At 39.1% G+C, this 22280-nt stretch overlaps 1 protein-coding gene and 1 long non-coding RNA gene across 9 annotated transcripts; one reads left to right on the forward strand and one right to left on the reverse strand.

The window, feature by feature from the left end:
* The first annotated feature begins 8876 nt into the window (after positions 1-8876).
* On the forward strand, positions 8877-13212 carry kcnk15 (potassium channel, subfamily K, member 15). Its single transcript, XM_007232968.4, has 2 exons — positions 8877-9163; positions 11515-13212. The coding sequence occupies exons 1-2, from the start codon at positions 8881-8883 to the stop codon at positions 12441-12443; spliced, it is 1212 nt and encodes a 403-aa protein (XP_007233030.2). The 5' UTR covers positions 8877-8880; the 3' UTR covers positions 12444-13212.
* A 3881-nt stretch (positions 13213-17093) lies between these two features.
* Positions 17094-21406, reverse strand: LOC125780646 (uncharacterized). 8 transcript variants are annotated; one of them, XR_007423907.1, is made up of 4 exons: positions 20607-21406; positions 20317-20461; positions 19795-19881; positions 17094-19591 (listed from the first exon to the last, which is right to left on the reverse strand). It is a non-coding gene; the product is annotated as an uncharacterized LOC125780646 (long non-coding RNA). The 8 variants fall into 8 exon arrangements; XR_007423909.1 differs by having other exon boundaries at positions 20578-21406; XR_007423912.1 differs by having other exon boundaries at positions 19795-19823; positions 20549-21406.
* Positions 21407-22280: the final 874 nt, after the last annotated feature.

Below are 22280 nucleotides of genomic sequence, written 5' to 3' on the forward strand. Positions count from 1 at the left end.
ATTCAAGCAGTTCAGTTTGGTGGTTTGATGGTTTGTGATTATCCATCTTCCTCTTGATTATATTCCAGAGGTTTTCAACTTGGTAAATTCAAAGAAACTCATCATTTTTTAAGCTAAGTTTTAAGTTAAGGTAGTTATTCATGAAGGTTCTACAGGTTCTGTATGGATCCTGCACCACATTTACAGATTACAGATGTTGCTAAAGCTGGGCCTGTAGATCCTGCTTTACACTCTTGCAGTTGGAAGTTCTGCCAAGAGAGGCAGCAACACATGAAATCGGACGGGATTCGTTTTTCAGGGGGACGTCTGTGAAAAATATTTCACTCTTCTACTCAGTGATAAAACTCCTGCATCCGGACTGCAATTGAAAAAACAGGAGGACCAGTGAGTTTTTTAGTTTTTAGGCTCGATCACATGACATTGCGGCGTTCAGTAGCTCCTCCATTTCCACTCTCTGTTGTGTTTTTTTTTTAACGTGGATCTTCGTGGAAACTGTGGCGCGCCCAAAGTGTAATTACGGTGCGTGGCAGTGGACAAATAGCTATTTTATTAAACGTGAGGAGACGAAACTCAGAGATGTGCGTCCGGACAGGAGTAAAATTAGCGGAGGAGAACGGAGTTCAGAGAAAAACAGTAGATAATTCAGCCTGTAATTTATTTATCAGAGGACGTCTGAGATTAAAAAAAACACGTACATGATCGTTCTGGACGGGAATAAAATCACAGAGGATAAAAAAACCCATAAAAGAGAGAAAATGACCCCAGAACCTCATGAGAAACTTTAAAATGCTTCTTTTAATTGCTATATAATTGAATAGTATTATGAAAGCATTGCAACATGTGTGTATGCTTTTGCGTATGTGTGTGAGTGTGTATATGAGTGTCTCTTCAGTGCACTCTTGTTGGAGTGTTATCGGTAGCAGAGTGCAGCAGAAGGAACCCCTCAGACATGCTATTCTGAGGATCAGCAGGATGTTCACGGTACAGATCGGCACAGGAAATGCAATAAAGCTGCTGTTGCCAATGTGATTTCCTCCAGTAAACAAAATACAACCACCACACAAACAAAAGTTTAGAAACACCTTAAATTCAGTGTTTTTTCATTATTTTAAATTGTTCTGTATTGTAGATTAATGATAAACTTATCCAAACTTTGAAGAAAAACATATGGAATTATTTGGTAAACAAAACAAGTGTTTAACAAACCAGGATATGATTTGTATTTTAGATTCTTTAAACTAGCTTCTGTTGTTTAGATGATCAGTTTTGAACATCTCTGCTGGATTTTCTCAGTCAGCTTTATGAGGTTGAGTCTCCTGGAATTCAGGCTTTCAGTTAACAGCTGTGCTGAACTCATCAAGAGTTAATTACTTTAATTTCTTGTCTCTTAATGTTAATTGTAAAGTAGTGAAGAGGTAGAGTTACAGGTATACAGTGAATAGTGAATATTTGAGTAATGTTCTAATCCAGGTTATGACATATTATTAAAAAGTATCCTCAAGTGCAGTCATTGCAAAAACCATCAAAAATTTTATAATGATAGAACTGGCACTCATCAGGACCGCATAGGAAAGGAAGAGCTAGAGTTTTCTCTGTTGTACAGGATAAGTTCATCAGAGTTTCCAGCCTCAGAAACCACAAGTTAACAAACAGCTCCCCAATAAAGAGCATCTTAATACTTCACAGAGTATTTTAGTTTGTTTAACACTGTTTTAAGTTACTACATGATTCATTATGTGTTCCTGTATAATCTGAAAGATCACTTCACTATTCATTTACTATGATGATCTGAGAGGGTTTTCTCTCTGAAGCCGGGCTGTGGGTGGTTTACTGGCCGGTTGGGGGGTCTCTCTGTCTCTTTGTCTCCCCTGGATTCATGAATATGTATGAGCTGCAGTTATCGAGGGTCAGAGAGAGCTGTTCAGAGTGAGGCGTGAGGAACTGAAGAGGAATTTACTGTTTATTTATCAATCAATCAACCTTTATTTTAACTCGGATGTACATTGAGGGCAGCCCTCATTTTCAATGTAGCCGAGCATTTACAGAAACAGGGATTGACATAACAGAGAAAATAAAAGGTAAATTTAATTATTGTAAAATATCAGTAAATAAAATATAAAAATAGATAAAAAAATATATATATATATATTATAATTAAGTATGGGTTAATTGACAAAAATTAAAATCTAAAGAAAGGAAGACTAATACAACAAAAATGGGTTAAAATTAATAAATAACCTAACAAAAAAAAAACAATATATATAAAAAATATATATTACAATAATAAAAAATAGTATTACAATAAAAGAAATTGGAAATAAGATAAAAAGCAAAAATACAAAACTATTAAAATCAGAAAAGTTAGCATTTAGTCAAGGGCTGCGAGGAATGACCTCCAGAACACACACACACACACACACACACACACGCATTCATAATCCTGAATCATGAGTATTAAAAAACACTTTATCCTGCTTTATGTGCTTGGACCCCTGTGATTGCCACTCTCTAATTGCCAATCAATAACTGCAAGACTTCAACTAGATTTTTTCTGAGATTATTACCCATCATGCTTCTGGTGGAGTTTACATAAAATACATATTACATATTAAATTATAAACAAATAATTAAATTACAGTTAATACTGTGATTTATCATATATCAACTCGTCCTATAACCTTATTTTCCTCCTTTTTTGCTACACTATTGTATAGCAAAGAACCACAGTTTCGCTGCTATACATTTGCCTTTGTTTTAGATAGAAGTTCAGTGTAACTCCGCCCCCTCGTTACCTGTCCCCAGCTGTTTACTTTTCCCTCCATTTGTATTTTTTTCCCTTTGTCCCTTTGTTTTTTTAGTGTTAGTTGTTGGTTCTTGTACGTTGTCACATCGGTTAGGTTGTAGGTTTTTCTTATTTTCAGTTTTTGTGAATTCACTGTTTCTCCTAGTTATTCTATTTGGTTATTTCTCCTGTTTTGTGTTTATTTTCGTTCATTTCTGTTAATAAATATCTCTTGCATTTGCGTCTTCCTCCGTGTCCTCTCCCTGCTACAACCTGACAATAACATTTTCCATATTACCATATTTTTGGCACTATAAGACGCACTTAAAATCCTTTCATTTTCACAAAAATCGTCAGTGCGCCTTATAATCCGGTGCTCCTTATGTATGAATTCTACCAGTCAGGTATTAAGGAGCAGTAAAGACACTCCACTGAAGTACAGAGTTATACAGGAGAGTTTTCAGTGAAGTTTCTCCAGCAGTAAGGCTGGAGCAGTATTAGTATTAGATGCTAAGCACTAGCCCTTTTGCCGCTCAGAGGCGAGTATATCCGTCTGCAGCCTGCTGCTAACCCTGGCTAGCACTGCTGGAGCAGTATAAGCATTAGCCAATAACCACGCTAAGCGCTAGCTTTTTTTGCCTTTCAAACAAGCCACATAAGACGAACCACTAGCTAATATCGCCCTGGCTTACCAAAACACTCAGGGTTCCTCAGTGCAGCACTGTCACGCAGCACTTACTTATTCTAACCCCCTACTAGCACTAGCGGTTAGCTGCTAATGCTAATGCTAAAAATCTGGAAACCTAAGCTTGCTGTAAATAAACGGAAGCCTTTTACTCACCTAAATAAACAGTTTTCAGGAGAGAAATCTGTGTAGATTATCATCCAGCCCTCGATTGAATTTAAAATATATATTTTTGAAGAATTACAGTTTTGTTTACTTAACTTAGCTCAGCTTTACAGGTCTCACCACCACCCAGCGACGAAACCTGCAGAATTAGACGGAAAACATGGTGACACCTCTGTTCCTTACTAGTGTCGCATAATGCGCCTTCTCATTCATGGTTTCTTCCAAAATCAAGAGTTTTAAAAATAGTTTTTTGGAGTAACTCTGTCTATACTGTTCAGAGAAGACCTTCTACTAGAGTTTAGACACACTTTGCTGTGTGGATTTGATTGATTTTGTATTTATCACTATTGAGCCAATATAATGCTTCATGTTGGTTTATCTGCTCCAGAGATTCCTATTTTATTGGCGGTACCTTTTTTTCTATAGGAAATAGACAGGCTGTGTGTGCACATGTTTGCACATATGTGTGTTGCACAAACATTTGGCTATATAGTGTATCTATATATATAGCAACAATAATATATTCTTGCACTAAAAACACAAGTAGTCACACACACACACACACACACACGTCTGACAGAAGTGTGAGAGCGTGGCATGCTCATCTCTCTCTGTTCACAGTGTGGTAATTATGTCTCATGATTCAGAGAAGACATCTGCAACTGCATCTTGTATCTTGTCCTCTTTCTCTTTCTCTCTCTCTCTCTCTCTCTCTCTATCTATCTCTCTGTCTCTCTATCTCTCTCTGTTCTCGACATATCGTTTAGTATCCTGATGAGTTCTTTAATCTTTATATCACAGTCAGTCTTTCTTCTGGTTGAGATCAGGGAAAGTCTCTCTTTTCAACATATTTCAACAAGGCAATGCAAAACCAGTGTGTCTTTGCTATCATAACGACGGGAAAAAGTACACCTTGCATATGTACTGAAGGGTTGCCAGGTCCTTCGAAAATATCCTGCCCAAAGACAGTCTAAAACCTGCCCTTCATAAGCCTAAACTAACCCAAAATCTACATCTGTAACATGTTTAATGCAATTGGCAAAACAACTGAGTGTACGACTTAACCCCTATCTGAATGGATTAGTTTCTCACTTTGTTTCACACTTCTACTCAGTGATAAAACTCCTGCATCCGGACTGCAGTTTTTTTGGCTTTCTCTGTCACATGACATCACGATCAGTAGCTCCTCCATTTCCACTCCCGCGCCCAAAGTGTAATTACAGTGCGCAGCAGTGGACAAATAGCTATTTTATTAAAGGGAAAGAGACGAAACTCAGAGATGTGCGTCCGGATGGGACTAAAATTACCGGAGGAGCACGGAGTTCAGAGAAAAACAGTAGATAATTCAGCCTGTAATTTATTTATCAGAGGACGTCTGAGATTAAAAACACGTACGTGATCGTTCTGGACAGCAATAAAATCACAGAGGATAAAAAAGAAACATAAAAGAGGAAATTACACCACACAGAACCCCCAGAGAAACGAATCCCATCCAGATAGGGCTATATTGTTTATAAGGGATTTATTATCAGTATTGCTATTTATAATCAGTATATGCTAATTAGTAATAGTAGCATAATTGTAGCATTAGTGTTTTATTAGTTCTTTTATAACAGTTTTAAGAAAAGAACTGACTTTTACATCCTCATGCAACTCTTTTCTTTCCTTTTCAAACAAATGCAATTTGGCGGAAAAAACTCTGACGTACTAAATCTCTTAATTAATCGTGGGTGTGTTTAATTTTCATTTATTTATTCATGCAAAAAATGCGACACAAAAGACACATCGTATTGATACTGACCCAGTCGAGCCTGTGTCTGGTTTAATCTGATGCAGGTTATAAACTGAAACGTACTGTCCGTAGATCGTGTGTAGAGAACATCTCCATCTGTAGCTCAGAGCTGTTATTAACCTGAGAGCCGGCCCGGCCCCGCCCACTCCGCGCCTCCGCCCTGCTCACCACTTAATCAATTAAATCTCCAGCGATAACAGAGAAAAGCCGCTGCGCTAACGGCTATCCATCAGCTCCCGCTCGCTCCTGCGTCCAGCGGCCAAAACAAGATTTCATCCGTCTGCAGGAGGAGACAGGACAGGACGGGACGGAGCATCGGGAGGGGATCAAAGTGTCATTAAAGCTCAGAAACACTCCATCAACCCGACATCCCCCCGCCCACAGCGCCCAAAACACACCGCCAGGCCTCCTGCTCTCTAAACAGCACACTGACTGATTACACAGCCGCGTTTCCTCACCCTGTACACTGATACCATCAACACGACACGATCAGGAGATACACTCCCTTCTACCGCTTCTACCTCTTCTAACCCTAGACCTCCCAGCTGGCATTGACCAGCATAGATGTTATGGTTGATTTTAAAAAGTGAATCAATGTTGAGATAGCAACGTTGTTTTAACATCATCCGTAAGAAAGTTAGAATCTCAAAAACACTAAAATAGTAAAACTATTAGAACATAAACATGGTATTCAATTAAAAATCAGTTCCTGCAAATAGAAGTAAAACACTGTTTCATTCCTCCATCCAACCATTTTTAGAAATGATATGGTGACGAAATGTAAAATGCTGATTCAAAAGGCAGAAGGTTGAGGACATTAAATGTTGATTCAACGTTAAAATTTCAATGTTAGCACTGAACATTAAAGGTTCAATTTATGTTCATAAATAAATTTAGTAATTTTTAAACCACATTTATGTTTAAACCACATAAAACCAAGATTATTGTTTTGGTTTCTCAATTAAACTCATGGATGGTATTGTGTCTCAGGGCTCTTAGGATCACATTTCTCATTTGCCAGGTGAGCCCAGTTAAAGGAAAACTACTTAAGAAGGATGTTCCACATTATTAAGCAGGCCACAGGTTTCAAGCAACATGAGAAAGAAAAAGAATATCTCTCTGCTGCCGAAAAGCGTCAAATAGTGCAATGCCTTGGTATTACAAGGTATGAAAACATTAGATAAATATTTCATGAAAACTGAAGCGTGATCATAATACTGTGAAGAGATTTGTGGCTGATTCAGAGCACAGACGGGTTTGTGCGAATAGAAAATAGTTCACATCAAAACAGCAGCTTTAGGAGGCTACTCTGACATCACGCAAACAAAATTCAAGCAGAAACTTTCCAAAAAAAACCCCCAAAAGTTCAATGGATGCAAGAATATGCAAGAATATAAGTCACATGATATTTTGGACCACCCTAAGACCCCCTAAGAATTGTAAGAACCCTTCAAGCCCCCGATACAGAAATACATTAACTATAGCAGTAAAGCCATAAAGTTCACTTAACTGCTGCTAGCTAGTTAACTTTAGGGTGTATTTTAACATATATATTAAGAAAGGGATGGAGCAGGTGGTGTAGCAATTAATTATCATTATTGTCCATTGCTAAATTCCTCAAATAAGCTTTTAGTAGCTTTTATTTGGTACCACTTTAAAATAAGACTACCTTTATAAACCTTTATAACTAATTAGGTTGTAAATGCCTTAAAAATCATTAATAATCAGTTATAACACATACGTTGAAAGGGCAACAATATAGACGGCTGTGGGTTCACTATTTAACAAACAACAGGTCATTGTTGCCCTTTCTATGTATGTGTTATAACTGATTATTAATGATTTTTAAAGCATTTACAACCTAATTAGTAACCATTAATAAACTAATTGTAAACCATTTATAAACCCTTTATAAAGATAGCCTTATTTTAAAGCGGAAACTTTTATTTTATTGTTCTGTTCCATCTTAAAGGAAAACTCTGGTGTAAAATTGACTTTTAGTGTAGTAAAACCTGATAGAGAGTATTAACCTTTGTTGAAGAGCTCACCTCCGCTCTCCTGCAGCTTTACGAGATCCAGCAATTTTGTGCATTTTGCCCAGCACTCTTTACAACTCCCCTGCAGATAAATCACTTTCTACATCGTTATTCAGGCTCAAAGTAGCTCCACAGCTCATTGGTAGAATCCAAAGAGCCCTTACATTTAAAACGAGACATTAGGAACTTTAAAAGTGCGCAAGAAGCTTATTAAAAAACACTGCTTACAACCCGTAGCGTAACCGCTTCTATCCCTTTCTTCATTGTGCCTACATTCAGAGTTGCCAGGTTCGTGTTTTTTCCACCAAATTGGGCCTGAATATCCAGTCGCGGGTGAAAATTCAGGGGTGATGGGGTAATAAAGGGTACTAAGCTTTGTTGAATAGCACACCTCCTCTCTCCTGCAGCTTTCTGAGATCAAGTAATGTTCTGCTTTTTGCCCAGCACTCTTCACAAAGGTCATATCGGGGCATCCACTTGCCCCTGCAGATAAATCGCTTTTTCCACCGTTATCTAGATTCAAAGTAGCTCCACACCTCCTTGGTAGAATCCGGAGAGCCGTGATATTTAAAACGAGGCATTAATAACTTAAAAACTGCTCAAGAAGCTTTTTAAAAAACATCATGTTTTAAAACATCAGGGCTCTCCAGATTCACCCAAATTATTTTGATTTGTGTATATAAACATAAGCCACAAAATAAGGGATTTATAATTGCTTAACTCTTACTTACTTCACTCATTTTTTAAGAATTTATGATTGAAATCGTACTATGAACAATATTGTCATTTACAGCATTTATTTGCAGAAAATAAAAACTGGCTGAAATTACAAAAAGTAAAAAAGATGCAGAGCTTTCAGACCTCAAATAATAATGCAAAGAAAACAAGTTCACAAGTTCATACTCATGACTCATAAGAGATCAGAAATCAATATTTGGTGGAATAACCAATTTTTTTTTTAATCAGAGTTTTTTTCATGCATCTTGACATCATGTTCTCCTCCACCAGTCTTACACACTGCTTTTGGATATTTTTATGCCTTTAAGTTCTCTTGGTTTCATGGCTTGTGATCATCCTTCATGTTTTCAATTTGGTAAATAAAAAAAAATCATAATATTTAAGAGATCTTTTATTTTTTTTCACGAGCTTTATTTATGTAATGCTGCTTGTTTTATTAATTAGATGTTGTAGGCTGTCAGAGCAAGCATCACTTTCTGGGAATTTTCTTTTCTCCGTCTATTTTTCCACGAGTCTCTCTCTGTCTCTCTCTCTCTCGGTTCTCTCTCTTTCTCTCTCTCTCTTTCTTCTCCGTCCCTCCCCTTCACCTCCCCCTCTCTCTCTCTCTCTCTTTCTGTGAGTGTGATTAAAGAGAGAGAGAGAGAGAGAGTGCGCGAGAGAGAGAGCGTGAGAGTAGAGTGCGATGCAGAAGCAGACGGTGCGGACGCTGTCGCTGATCCTCTGCATGCTCTCCTACCTGCTGGTGGGCGCCGCGGTGTTCGACGCGCTGGAGAGTGAGACGGAGAGCGAGCGGCGGCGGGTGCTGGAGCAGAAGCGTGGCGAGATGAAGAGGCAGTACCGCTTCAGCGAGGAGGACTACCGCGAGATCGAGCGCATGGTCCTGCAGGCGGAACCGCACCGCGCCGGACGCCAGTGGAAATTCGCCGGATCCTTCTACTTCGCCATCACCGTCATCACCACCATAGGCAAGTGTCCCCCCCTCACACTGCACGCGCACTGCACCTGAACAACACTCACCTGGTGGAAGTTTCTCAGCCACAGGTGTGTTAATGCCTGATCAGCATGGGCACATTAATAGAAACAGAAGCGCACTGGCTCGAGACAGCATGCGGCATCACCCTACTGCCATTCACTGCAGTCTCACCACTAGAATAGACAAGACAAGACAAGACAAGAATTGTCTTGGTATAAGTTTTCTAACATCTTGTCTCTTGTCTTTTCTGTTTCTTGTCTTGCGTTACCTTTTCTTACCTAGTCTTGTTGTGTCTTATCTACAATTGCCTTTTTGCATTCTGTATTATTTAGTCTTGTCATGTCTTGCCTTTTCTTATGTTATTTTTTCTTGTCCAGAATTGCCTTACTTTCTTGTCTTTCCTCGTCTGGTCATCTCTTACCTAGTCTTGTCTTGCCTTGTCTTGTCTAGACGTGTCTTGACTAGTCTTTTCTTACTTAATCTTGTTGTGTCTTGTCTAGAATTGCCTTTTTACATTCTGTCTTACCCAGTCTTGTCTTATCAAGTCCTTTCTTATTTTGTCCTGTCTAAGAAGTCAAGTCTTACCTAGTCTTCTCTTTTCTTGCTTTACCTTTTTTACCTAATCTTGTCGTGTCTTGTTGTGTCTTGTCTAGAATTGCCTTGTTGCATTCAGTCTTACCAAGCCTTGTCGTGTCTTGCCTTGTCTTGCATTTCCTTTTCTTACTTAGTCTTGTCTTCTCTTATCTTTTCTTGTCTAGAATTGTCTTCTTGTGTCCTGTCCTACCTAGTTTTGTCTTGTCTTTTCTTTGTCTTGTCATGTCTTAACTAGTCTTGTCTTGTCTTGTCTGGTCGTGTCTTAACTAGTCTTGTCTTGCTTTACCTTTTCTTACTTAGTCTTGTATTCTCTAATCTTTTCTAGTCAAGTCTTGTGCTGTCTTGTCTTACCTAGTCTTGTCTTGTCTTGTCTGGTCGTGTCTTAACTAGTCTTGTCTTGCTTTACCTTTTCTTACTTAGTCTTGTATTCTCTAATCTTTTCTAGTCAAGTCTTGTGCTGTCTTGTCTTACCTAGTCTTGTCTTGTCTTGCTTTACCCTTTCTTACCTAGTCTTGTCGTGTCTTGCTTTACCTTTTCTTACCTAGTCTTGTCGTGTCTTGCCTTGTCTTGCGTTACCTTTTCTTACTTAGTCTTGTCGTGTCTTGCCTTCTCTTCTCTTATCTTTTCTTGTCCAGAATTGCCTTGTTTTCTTGTCTTGCCTTGTCTTGTCTAGTCGTGTCTTAACTAGTCTTTTCTTACTTAGTCTTGTTGTGTCTTGTTTAGAATTGCCTTTTTGCATTCTGTCTTACCTAGTCCTGTCATGTCTTGCATTCCCTTTTCTTACTTAGTCTTTTCGTGTCTTGTCTTCTCTTATCTTTTCTTGTCTAGAAATATCTTGTTGTGCCCTGTTCTACCTAGTCTTGTCGTGTCTTGCCTTGTCTTGCGTTACCTTTTCTTACTTAGTCTTGTCGTGTCTTGCCTTCTCTTATCTTATCTTTTCTTGTCCAGAATTGCCTTGTTTTCTTGTATTTACCTAGTCTTGTCATGTCTTGTCTTATGCAGTTTTGGCTTGTCTAGTCAGTCTGTCTTGTCTTACCCTGTATTTTCTGTTTGGATCTAGTCTTGTCCCACTAGTTTTACATGTATTTTTGTCTTGCTTTTTAAAGAAATGATAAAACTATAAAGCTATATTTATTCAACATTGAACAAATGATCCAACATTGAACATAGTATCCAATTATTTCTGTCTGACATGAAATTGCAATTGCAATGTTGCAGAGGGCTTTTAATTTGAAATGCTGGATGCTAACTCAGTAGCCAGCCTAAGAGCTAGTCATGTGTTGTCTTCTCTTGCCCTTCCTAGTCTTGTTTTATTTTGTCTTATGTTATCTTGTTGCTTCATCTTACCTAGTCTTGTCTTATCTTGTCTTGCTTTTTTTTTTATAACATGTCTTTTATTATTGTGTTGGTTTGTCTTGCTTAGTCTTGTTTTGTTTTACCTAGGCTGGTCTTGAGAAAACTACCTAGACATGACAAAAACTGTGATACAGAGTCCAAGTCACTTAGTGTGGTTTGAGCTTTATTACTTTCTGATAGTTGATGATAGACAGATGTCTCTGTGTAAGCTCTGTCTTTACATGGCCCTGTGGCTGTTGTTAGCTTTAGGCTAACTCTGCTAATCACTGCGGCATTGTTTCGCTTCTTCGAAAGCACAAGATATCCTAAATGACTCCACCATTTTCAGCCAAATATGTCCGGTTGCCAAGTATTTGGCACATTTGAACTGACTGTGGTTCTTCCCTGTTGCAGGTTATGGCCATGCTGCCCCCGGCACGGATGCTGGCAAGGTCTTCTGCATGTTTTACGCCGTCCTGGGCATCCCTCTGACCCTGGTGATGTTCCAGAGCCTGGGCGAAAGGATGAACACTTTCGTCCGGTTCCTCCTCCACCGGACCAAGCAGTGCCTGGGCTTCCGGCGTACCGAAGTCTCTATGGAGAACATGGTCCTGATCGGCTTCCTGTCTTGCCTGGGGACGCTCTGTGTAGGAGCGGCTGCCTTTTCCCACTTTGAAGGTTGGACGTTCTTCCACGCATACTACTACTGCTTCATTACCTTGACTACCATCGGCTTTGGAGACTTTGTGGCCTTGCAGAAGAACGAGGACCTTCAGGAGAAGACACCCTACGTGGTTTTCAGCTTCATGTACATCCTGGTTGGGTTGACAGTGATCGGCGCCTTCCTTAACTTGGTGGTGCTGCGGTTCCTGACTATGAACAATGAAGACGAACGAAGGGATGCGCAAGAAAGGGCCTCGATGAAGAGGCGACAAAACCTGGGGTTCCTTGCTGATGGTAGAGACAGGCACCGCCATAGTACCCTCTTTTTGCCAATGGAGGAAGGAACCAGCTGCACCAACCTCATCCCATCTCCGTTGGACGAACGTTACTCCCGTCCCTCCTTGCCTCGACTTCCCTCAAGTCCATCCCGGGAACAATCGTGCATTGGCTCCTTCTGGTCGTACGTTTGTTACCGTCTTGGCTTGTCCAACAGCATCGCCGTTTCCCGACACGATCGTCCCAGCTGCCACGTCAATTCCGTCTACTACACCTCCATTTCCTACAGAATCCACGGAGGCTCCCTGACCAGGGACAACACCGGACTTTCTTCCCCAGGAAGCAACCTCTCTCCTGGCCACTGCTACAGAGAATTCCCTCGCTCACGGCGTAAGTCCTTGTAACTTGCCGTAACTTGCCTCACTTTGTGCAAGTGACTGTTTTTGTTTGCACATGAAAACGATGATGGATTCTATAGCTACAGTATATCTATTTTTGTAGTGCACAGAAAAAATATATAATAGATGATTATGTACAGCAACAGTCTTTCCTAAAGTGACTTGACGTCTTTCCAAGACTAATTCGAAGGGTGCTTTTACACTACAGTATCTTGTTTTGTCCAGACCCTTGAACTTTCGGTTCTTTTCAGAACCAAAACTGCTGAAGAGAAAAACCACAAAAATGCCACAAACCACAAAATTTGGATCAACCAAAAGAGGTGGTACAACTGGACGATGGTCTGTTTCTTGTTAGAGTGAAAACGCTTTTGTGGATGGTCCTTTTTTTGCCATTTCTGGACTTAAAGGAGAATAAATAGAAGAAGAAAAAGAAGCGACGTTTGATGTGCCAAAATCCTTCTTTCAGTGCACTCAGTCTCTAAACTCTAGTATGAAACTAAGCAACTCAAAAGTAACCAGACTAAATGTACAGTATTCAATGTAACAAACACCTGAACCTTTTTTGGGACTCTGGTCTAGACTTTCAGGTGTGAGAATGCCCTTAGAGTTTAAACCCAACAGGTTTAAAATGCTAATGATAGGGACATAGGGTGTTGCCCATGCAAAGCAATTGCTAGTTTTACAGAATCTTAGAATTAATTCTGTGGAAATGCATGAATTCCAGCTGTTGCTGAAAATATATATAATTTGAGAATTCTACAGAATTAACTTTGCAATCTGGGAACTAGCTGAAGACACTGTGTGTAAAAACAGCATGTGCACTTTTAAAGTACTCAGTGCCTCGTTTAAAATGTTGGGACCCTCAAAATTTTACCAGTTAAGTGTGGTGCTACTTTAAGCTTGTTGTTAATGGTGTAAAATAGCCATTACTTTGCATGGGTAACTCTATGCCCCTATCGCTAGCACTATTGTGGCTAAAAGCTCTGTATTTGGGAATGCTGGGGGAAAAAGGGAGGTGGGCTATTTGACAAAAGTGTTCATTTCCCACTTGAGTTCTTCTTTAACCCTTTGAACTCTAGGCTGTTTTGTTGTGTTTTTCCTCAGTTTTTGTTTTTAGTTCCTCTTTCAGGTCTTATAACACAGTAATTATATCAGACAGACACATGCCCTGATCTCTTTTACTCCAGAAGACATACGGCTGCTCAAAAATATAATCATTTAAAATGTAAAAGGAAGCAGAATTGTTATATTTTCCTGGAACTGATCATGATTTAGCCAAATTTTACCAAGCGCCTGTTTTTATATAACTTATTTTTGAATGTATAGACTTTAAATATATTCACACTTAGGATATATTTTCAAAAATGTTTAATCAATATAATATATAATATTGATGATTTGAGTTCATTACATGGCTTATTAATTATTACTTTGATAAAATACATGGAGAAACCGCATCAGGCGGATTTATTTTTATTTATTGATAATCAATAATCACACCTCTAGGATACATGTAGATACTAAAAACCTGACACTCAGAGCAGCCTATGCCTTTCAGTATTTTAATCAGGACACACAAAGAAAACTATATTTAGACTTTTTAGTCTAAATAAATAAAAAAATAGTTTAGTGCAAAATAACTACTAAAAAGTAAAAATGTGTAAAATAAAAACTATATAAAGTAGTGCGCACACCATACCTAGCTTTAGTTTGAGTAAAGCAGGTAGTTTCACACTTTTTTTCTGTGGGACACTTTTGAGTCTTTATTTACTGATATTATTTGGTTTGAAACATCATATAAATATGTTTGAAACACTGAAGGTAAATAATATTGGTTGGGGAAGGAGATTTTTCACTTTTTTAGGTGTTTTTTCTCTCAACGGGTTTCTTGTAGATTTAGCTTTACTGGGATGTGATCACTATTTTTAGAAAGAGTAAGCTCCGCCCTTTCTAACCATATATGGATTATGTTTATGTGTGAAGGGATTCCTGAGGAATTAAGTTGAGAACACAAGGTGCAATTTTGTATGTAAAATCTGTTCATAGGGTTCTAAGGGTTAAAGTCTTTCTAAGAGAATCAAAAGTTTGGACACTTTTTTTAAGAAGTGTATAAAAATTATCCCAAACTCTAAAACCCTTAAACGCTCAAATCCCATTGCAAATTACTCTATTTCTACTGTAGATGTCAAACTTCTGACTTTTTTTTCCGAGCTACAAATAAACCCCTAATGATGTTGCACGAGTTTCACAACAGTTGTTTTTTTCTAGTCGCACTTCTGAGGGGTGTCGCACTGTTTCACTAATTACAGCAGGTCTTATAATCCTGCTAAATATGGCTTTCATCATCAACAGCTTCGCCCGGAAACACCTGGGCCACCGAACCGGCGTCAGTCTTCCCTTCAGGGACGGAGAGACGCTTAAAATACCAGTGTATTATTTTCTCTGCTTTTGAACGACCCTTATTTAGCAGAAGTGCCACTCGGTGCCGAGGGACAGCCGCCGGGCCGAATACGACCCCAACCGACCAATCAGCAGCCTTTCCTCCTGGTTTACGAGTGAAAGTGAGCGAGCCGGATCCGGCGAGGACTACTTTCTCTACTCCTCTCTAGCTGTGTGTTAATTGCTGAAGGCGATAGATCACCTCCTACACGTTATATTTTTAGAAAACTCATCCACTGACTGCTTCCCTACACGCCGAGCAACGACCAGACGCATTTACAACACATGCCTGTACAGCTGAACTGGACCCTTTTGAGTTTTTATATCATTTTAAACCATTTTTATGATTTTTTCTGTGTTTTTTTTTTCTATGTTTGGTAGCACTTCTTTTAAGGAACTCAAATTAGGGGCTGATTCATGTCTGAAGCCTGAATTAGACTATAAATCTATGAATCACGTATTGTTAAAACTTTAAAATAAGATAAGACCACCTTATAAATGGTTTATAAAGGAGTTTAAATATATTGTAATAGGGACTGAATGCCACATTAATGTTATATACTGTAGATGCCAGGCAAACTTGGTACAATTCCCCCAAATTATGGCCGTATTTCTGGTTAAAATAGCCTTTAATTACTTTAAAATTATATAACTACATTATCATTTTAAAAATGCACTGTGGAGCTCAAAGTCAAAAGAGAGTTAATGCCAGGGTTTGGTTGAGGTTAAATATGATCTGCAGTTTTTAGCTGTTATGTGTGGTTAGTGGTGTTTGTTAGCTCTGCTACTCACTGTATGAGCTGAAAGATGCATCCTGGAGAGGGGTATCTGGTTAGTGTGGCTAAAATATTTTATTATCTGTCCACCACAAGACGTGTTAGGCCCTATCCACGAGAATTTGATGTGCAGCATTTTTAAAACATTCTCGTTCCACACAGAAAAAACTCTTCCAAATTGCTCTGTATTTGTGCAAAGATGCATCATATAAAACGGAAAATTGTTAGTGGTGTTTGTTAGCTCTGCTACTCACTGTATGAGCTGAAAGATGCACTCTGGGGAGGGATATCTGGTTAGTGTGGTTAAAATCTTTATTCTTTTTCCACCACAAGCGAGAATTTGATGTCCAGCATTTTAATATCTCTCAAAAATGCTTAAAGTTGCTCTGTGTTTGTGCAAAGATGCATCGTATAAAACAGAAAAAGCAAAAACTGTGTCTAGAATCCTCTCTGTCTTGTTCAGAGATGGTTTACAAATTTGTTCGGCCAATCAGTGTAGAGCTGACAGAGTTTTTTTTCCAAAATCTCCACCTTGGAAAACAAGTTTCTGTGTGAAAGACAGCCAAAACGCAGAACAAAAACCTTTATTTTAAAAAAATATCTGTATTCGTTTGGACAGGACCAACACAAGAACAACATTTCTAATGGGCATTATAACAATAAAAAGAAAAGTGTAATAGTACAATAGTAAATCATTTATAAATGTCTAATTCAGGCTTTATTGGTTAATTAACCCTTAAATTTAAGTGCTATCATATCTTATAACTAACTGCATGTATGTGCAACAGCATGACCAGACGAACGTGATTGGACGAAGCCTTGAATTGAGACAATCTATCCTGTATCTGCATGAGAACAATGGGAATACTCTTAAATATAACCCTGTATTTCTGATCATCCTTTAATTTCACAGGAGAAAATGGGATTGATAAGTGAAAATGAGAAACAGAAATCCCATAATTCTGCTTTTTGTTTCCCGAGAGCCTCGGCTGAGAGAGAGGCTCCCTGCAGAACTTTCCTGTTTGTATTTATGAGGCTGGCATTTGATATTGATGATATTAAATTTGCACCAGAGAAATGGATTTAACCCTTAAACTGAAGGTTTTGGTTTTCTGCTGTTCAGAGACCAATAATTAAACTCTGCATGCATTGTCATCTTCTGGAAATGGAGATTATTTGTATTGATGATCTTGTTGTTTGTTTTTGCTGCAGCTATAAAATTACAGAGAACACTGAAGAGCTGAACATCTAAGACTTAACAAATAAACAAAATACACACATTTCTATTGGACGCTTTATCAACAGTCAATCCCTAATTTGAGATGGGATAATTTGAGTTCATTTGAGTTGTGTGTTAATTTGAGTTGTGTTATGTTAATTAGTTGAATTCATTTGAGTTCAGTTAATTTGATTTGTGCTATGTTAATTTGAGTTGTGTTCATTTGAGTTGTGTTAATTTGAGTTCAGATCATTTGGGTTGTGCTTTATTAGTTTGAGTTGTGCTATATTAATTTGAGGTTAGTTAATTTGAGTTGTGCTATATTAATTTGAGTTTGAGTTTGTCAAATTATAGTAAATCAACAATTTTTTTTACATATAAAAAACAAGTATCTTCATTTTTGCCTATTTTAAAAGTTTACTACACAATTTGAACACACAAACTGTCCCATACACTTTCAAACTACAAGGTCAAAATTTCTTAATGAATGGACCAATGGCAAGTCTCCAAAATGACCTGAAATAAACTTTTTTACATTAAAATAAAAAAATAAAAAACTAGACATACAGCTCTGGAAAAAATAAAAGTCAGTTTCTCTGATTTTGCTATTTATAGGTATATGTTTGAGTAAAATGAACATTGTTGTTTAATTGAGAGCTCAAACAATGCAAAGTTCATATTCGTAAAATTCAGAAATCAGTATTTGGTGGAATAACGCTGGTGATTTTTAATCAGTTTTTGTTTCATGCATCTTGGCATCATGTCCTTCTCCACCAGTCTTACACACTGCTTTTGGATAACTTTATGCTGCTTTACTCCTGGTGCAAAAATTCAAGCAGTTCAGTTTGGTGGTTTGATGGTTTGTGATCATCCATCTTCCTCTTGATTATATTCCAGAGGTTTTCAGTTTGGTAAAATCAAAGAAACTCATCATTTTTAAGTGTTTTTTTTAATTTCTTCCCAGAGCTGTATTTTGTCTAGTTTTTGACAATGGAATTTTTGCAGTGTGTTACCTTTTGTGCTTGTTTGGTCACTTAAAATAATATTCTTTAAGATCATATTTGTGGAATAAGCAAATAATCTTACATTTATACAATGCTCTAGGAATGCATAATTTCAGGAAAGAACATCATACTGAACATGTAAAACATGGTGGTAGTGTTTGTGATGGTCTGGAGCTGCTGGATAAATTGCTGTAATGGATGGGAGCAGGAATTCTGCTGTTTACCAGAAAATCCTGAAGGAGAATCAGAATCCAGCCATCTGTTTGTAACACTAAGCTCAGGAGTACCTGGGTTCTGCAGCAGGACAATGACCCAAAGCACTCAAACAAGGTCACCTCTGAATGGCTAAAAAACAAAACTAAATGAAGGTTTTAGAGTGACCTAGTTATGTCTGCTGGAAAAACTCCAATGTGTCTGAATTAAAAAAATAAAATAAAATTAAAACTGAATGAAGCTTCAGAGCATCTTCAGATCCATCCCTCATTATAGAAAATATGTGTGATCTGTTTCTATTGGACGCTTAATCAACAGTCCATCCCTAATTTGAGATGGGATAATTTGAGCTGAGGTCATTTGAGTTGTGTTATGTTAATTAATTAATTATCTGAGTTGTATTAATTTGGGTTTACGTAATTTGAGTTGTGCTATATTAATTTGAGTTCAGTTCATTTGAGTTGTGCTATATTAATTTGAGCTCAGTTAATTTGAGTTGTGCTATGTTAATTTGAGTTCAGTTACTTTGAGTTGTGATATGGTCATTTGAGTTGAGTTGAGTTTTTTTTCCTTTAATAAATAAAATTATCATATAAAAGGTGTTGAATCTGAATGCTGAAGCTCCAGACCATTTGCATCTGCTATATTAGTTTGAGTTCAGCTAATTTGAGCTGTGCTATGTTAACAGCCAAGTCTTAAATTGAGTTGTGCTCTATTAGTTTGAGTTCAGTTAATTTGAGTTGTGCTATGTTAACAGCCAAGTCTTAAATTGAGTTGTGCTCTATTAGTTTGAGTTCAGTTAATTTGAGTTGTGCTATGTTAACAGCCAAGTCTTAAATTGAGTTGTGCTCTATTAGTTTGAGTCCAGTTAATTTGAGTTGAGTTGGGTTGAGTTGTGCTATATTAATTTATGTTCAGTTAATTTAAGTTGTGCTATATTCATTTGAGGTTAGTTAATTTGAGTTGTGCTATGTAAATTTGAGTTGTGCTATGTTAATTTGAGTTGAGTTGATTTGTGCCATATTAATTTAAGTTCCGTTCATTTGAGTTGTGCTATATTAATTTGAGTTCCGTTCATTTGAGTTGTCCTATATTAATTTGAGTTCCGTTCATTTGAGTTGTGCTATATTAATTTAAGTTCAGTTCATTTGAGTTCAGTTAATTTGAGTAGTGATATGTTCATTTGAGTTGAGTTTTTTCCCTTTATTAAATAAAATAATCCTATAAATAGTGTTGAGCTGTAATAGAGTAATAGAGCGGAGCTGGTGATGCTCCACAGACAGTAGCTCTATTCCGTCTGTCACTCAGACCATCTGCTGCTCAAAAAACAGGAAAAAAAAGCACTTTGATCAGATCCATCCCAATCACTGTGATCTTCTCAGCCCATCATCTCCTCACTTCCAACTGCTGCTCGCCCGTTACCCCGGCAACCTCCTCATTTCCTGACCTGCAGCATCCATCAGCCCTGCGGTACCTTACCCACATCCTGCAGCCCAGCGGTACCTTACCCACATCCTGCAGCCCAGCGGTACCTTACCATCATCCTGCAGCCCTGCGGTGCCTTACCCACATCCTGCAGCCCCGCGGTACCTTACCCACATCCTGCAGCCCTGCGGTACCTTACCATCATCCTGCAGCCCCGCGGTACCTTACCCACATCCATCAGCCCAGCGGTACCTTACCCACATCCATCAGCCCAGCGGTACCTTACCCACATCCTGCAGCCCTGCGGTACCTTACCATCATCCTGCAGCCCTGCGGTGCCTTACCCACATCCTGCAGCCCTGCGGTACCTTACCATCATCCTGCAGCCCCGCGGTACCTTACCCACATCCATCAGCCCAGCGGTACCTTACCCACATCCATCAGCCCAGCGGTACCTTACCCACATCCTGCAGCCCTGCGGTACCTTACCATCATCCTGCAGCCCCGCGGTACCTTACCCACATCCATCAGCCCAGCGGTACCTTACCCACATCCATCAGCCCAGCGGTACCTTACCCACATCCTGCAGCCCAGCGGTACCTTACCCACATCCTGCAGCCCCGCGGTACCTTACCCACATCCATCAGCCCAGCGGTACCTTACCCACATCCATCAGCCCAGCGGTACCTTACCCACATCCTGCAGCCCCGCGGTACCTTACCCACATCCTGCAGCCCTGCGGTGCCTTACCCACATCCATCAGCCCTGCGGTGCCTTACCCACATCCTGCAGCCCCGCGGTACCTTACCCACATCCATCAGCCCTGCGGTACCTTACCCACATCCTGCAGCCCTGCGGTACCTTACCCACATCCTGCAGCCCCGCGGTACCTTACCCACATCCTGCAGCCCTGCGGTACCTTACCCACATCCATCAGCCCTGCGGTACCTTACCCACATCCTGCAGCCCCGCGGTACCTTACCCACATCCTGCAGCCCTGCGGTACCTTACTCACATCCTGCAGCCCCGCGGTACCTTACCCACATCCTGCAGCCCAGCGGTACCTTACCCACATCCTGCAGCCCTGCGGTACCTTACCCACATCCTGCAGCCCTGCGGTACCTTACCCACATCCATCAGCCCTGCGGTACCTTACCCACATCCTGCAGCCTTGCGGTACCTTAACCCGCTTCCATCAGCCCAACGGTACCTTACCCACGTCCTGCAGCCTTCGCGGTACCTTACCCACATCCTGCAGCCCTGCGGTACCTTACCCACATCCTGCAGCCCTGCGGTACCTTACCCACATCCTGCGGCCCAGCGGTACCTTACCCACATACTGCAGCCCTGCGGTACCTTACCCACATCCTGCAGCCCTGCGGTACCTTACACACATCCTGCAGCCCTGCGGTACCTTACCCACATACTGCAGCCCAGAGGACCTTCCTGCACTGATCACACAGTCGAGCAGGACCACGCTCATCCACACACTGCAGATACTACAGCATTATCCTCCTCCCCATCTCCAGATCTATCCCTGATTATCCCTGCGTTTATATTGAACACTTCATCTACACTCAACCCGTAATTTAAGTTGGGTTGATTTGAGTTGAATTGTGTTCATTTAAGTTAAATCCATTTAAGTTGAATTGTGTTCATTTGAGTTGAGTTGGGTTAATTTGAGTTTAATTAATTTGAGTTGTGTTAATTTCAGTTGAAGTAATTTTAGTTTAGTTGAGTTAAGTAGAGTTGGGTTATTTTGAGTTGATTTGTGTTAATTTGATTTGTGCTAATTTGAGTTGAGCTGGGTTAATTTGAGTTGAATTAATTTTAGTTGTGTTATTTTAGGTTGGGCTAATTTGAGTTGTGTTAATTTAAGTTAATTTGAGTTGTGTTAATTTGAGTTGTGTTAATTTAAGTTAATTTGAGTTGTGTTAATTTGAGTTGTGTTAATTTAAGTTAATTTGAGTTGTGTTAATTTGAGTTGGGTAAATTTGAGTTGAATTAATTTAAGACAAGTTGTGTTATTTCAAGTTGAGTTAATTTGAGTTGTATTAATGTAATTAATTGTGTTGTTTGAGTTTAATTAATTTGAATTCCACTGTGTTAATTTGAGTTGTAATAATATAAGATGGGTTAATTTGAGTTGATTTAATTTGAGTTTAGAGTTGGGTTAATGTGAGTTGAGTTAATTTAAAATAATTTGTGCTTGTTTGAGTTGAATTAATTTGAATAATGTTGTGTTAATTTGAGTTGAGTTGTGTTAATTTGAGTTTTTTTTTAATTTAAATCCACAGCTCAATACAGGGGTTTATACCCCTTTATAGCATTAGCTTTAGCATGGAGCCAATAGCTTTATTAGACGCTTATCTGCTACAGAGAGTCCTAATCTATTGGCAGTACTTTTCTACAGGGTCTAGACAAGCAGAGTTTCAGTGTGTACAGTTTCTCACAGTGCAGCGTAACAAGCATTTCACACCAACATTCTAAACTGAGAGAACACACACACACACACACACACACACACGAACACACACACGAACACACACACGAACACACACACGAACACACACACGAACACACACACACAGCATTCATTCATTGATAACATATTTTTAAGGTACTGAATAAAGCACTAAACAGGTAACAACTCTCAACTATGGAGAGGAAAAAAGCAATTCTCAAGATTAACACTCTCTCTCTATCTATCTATCTATCTATCTATCTATCTATCTATCTATCTATCTATCTATCTATCTATATATAT

This window comes from Astyanax mexicanus, chromosome 13 (assembly GCF_023375975.1).
Source record: "Astyanax mexicanus isolate ESR-SI-001 chromosome 13, AstMex3_surface, whole genome shotgun sequence".
NCBI classification, from domain to species: Eukaryota; Metazoa; Chordata; class Actinopteri; order Characiformes; family Acestrorhamphidae; genus Astyanax; species Astyanax mexicanus.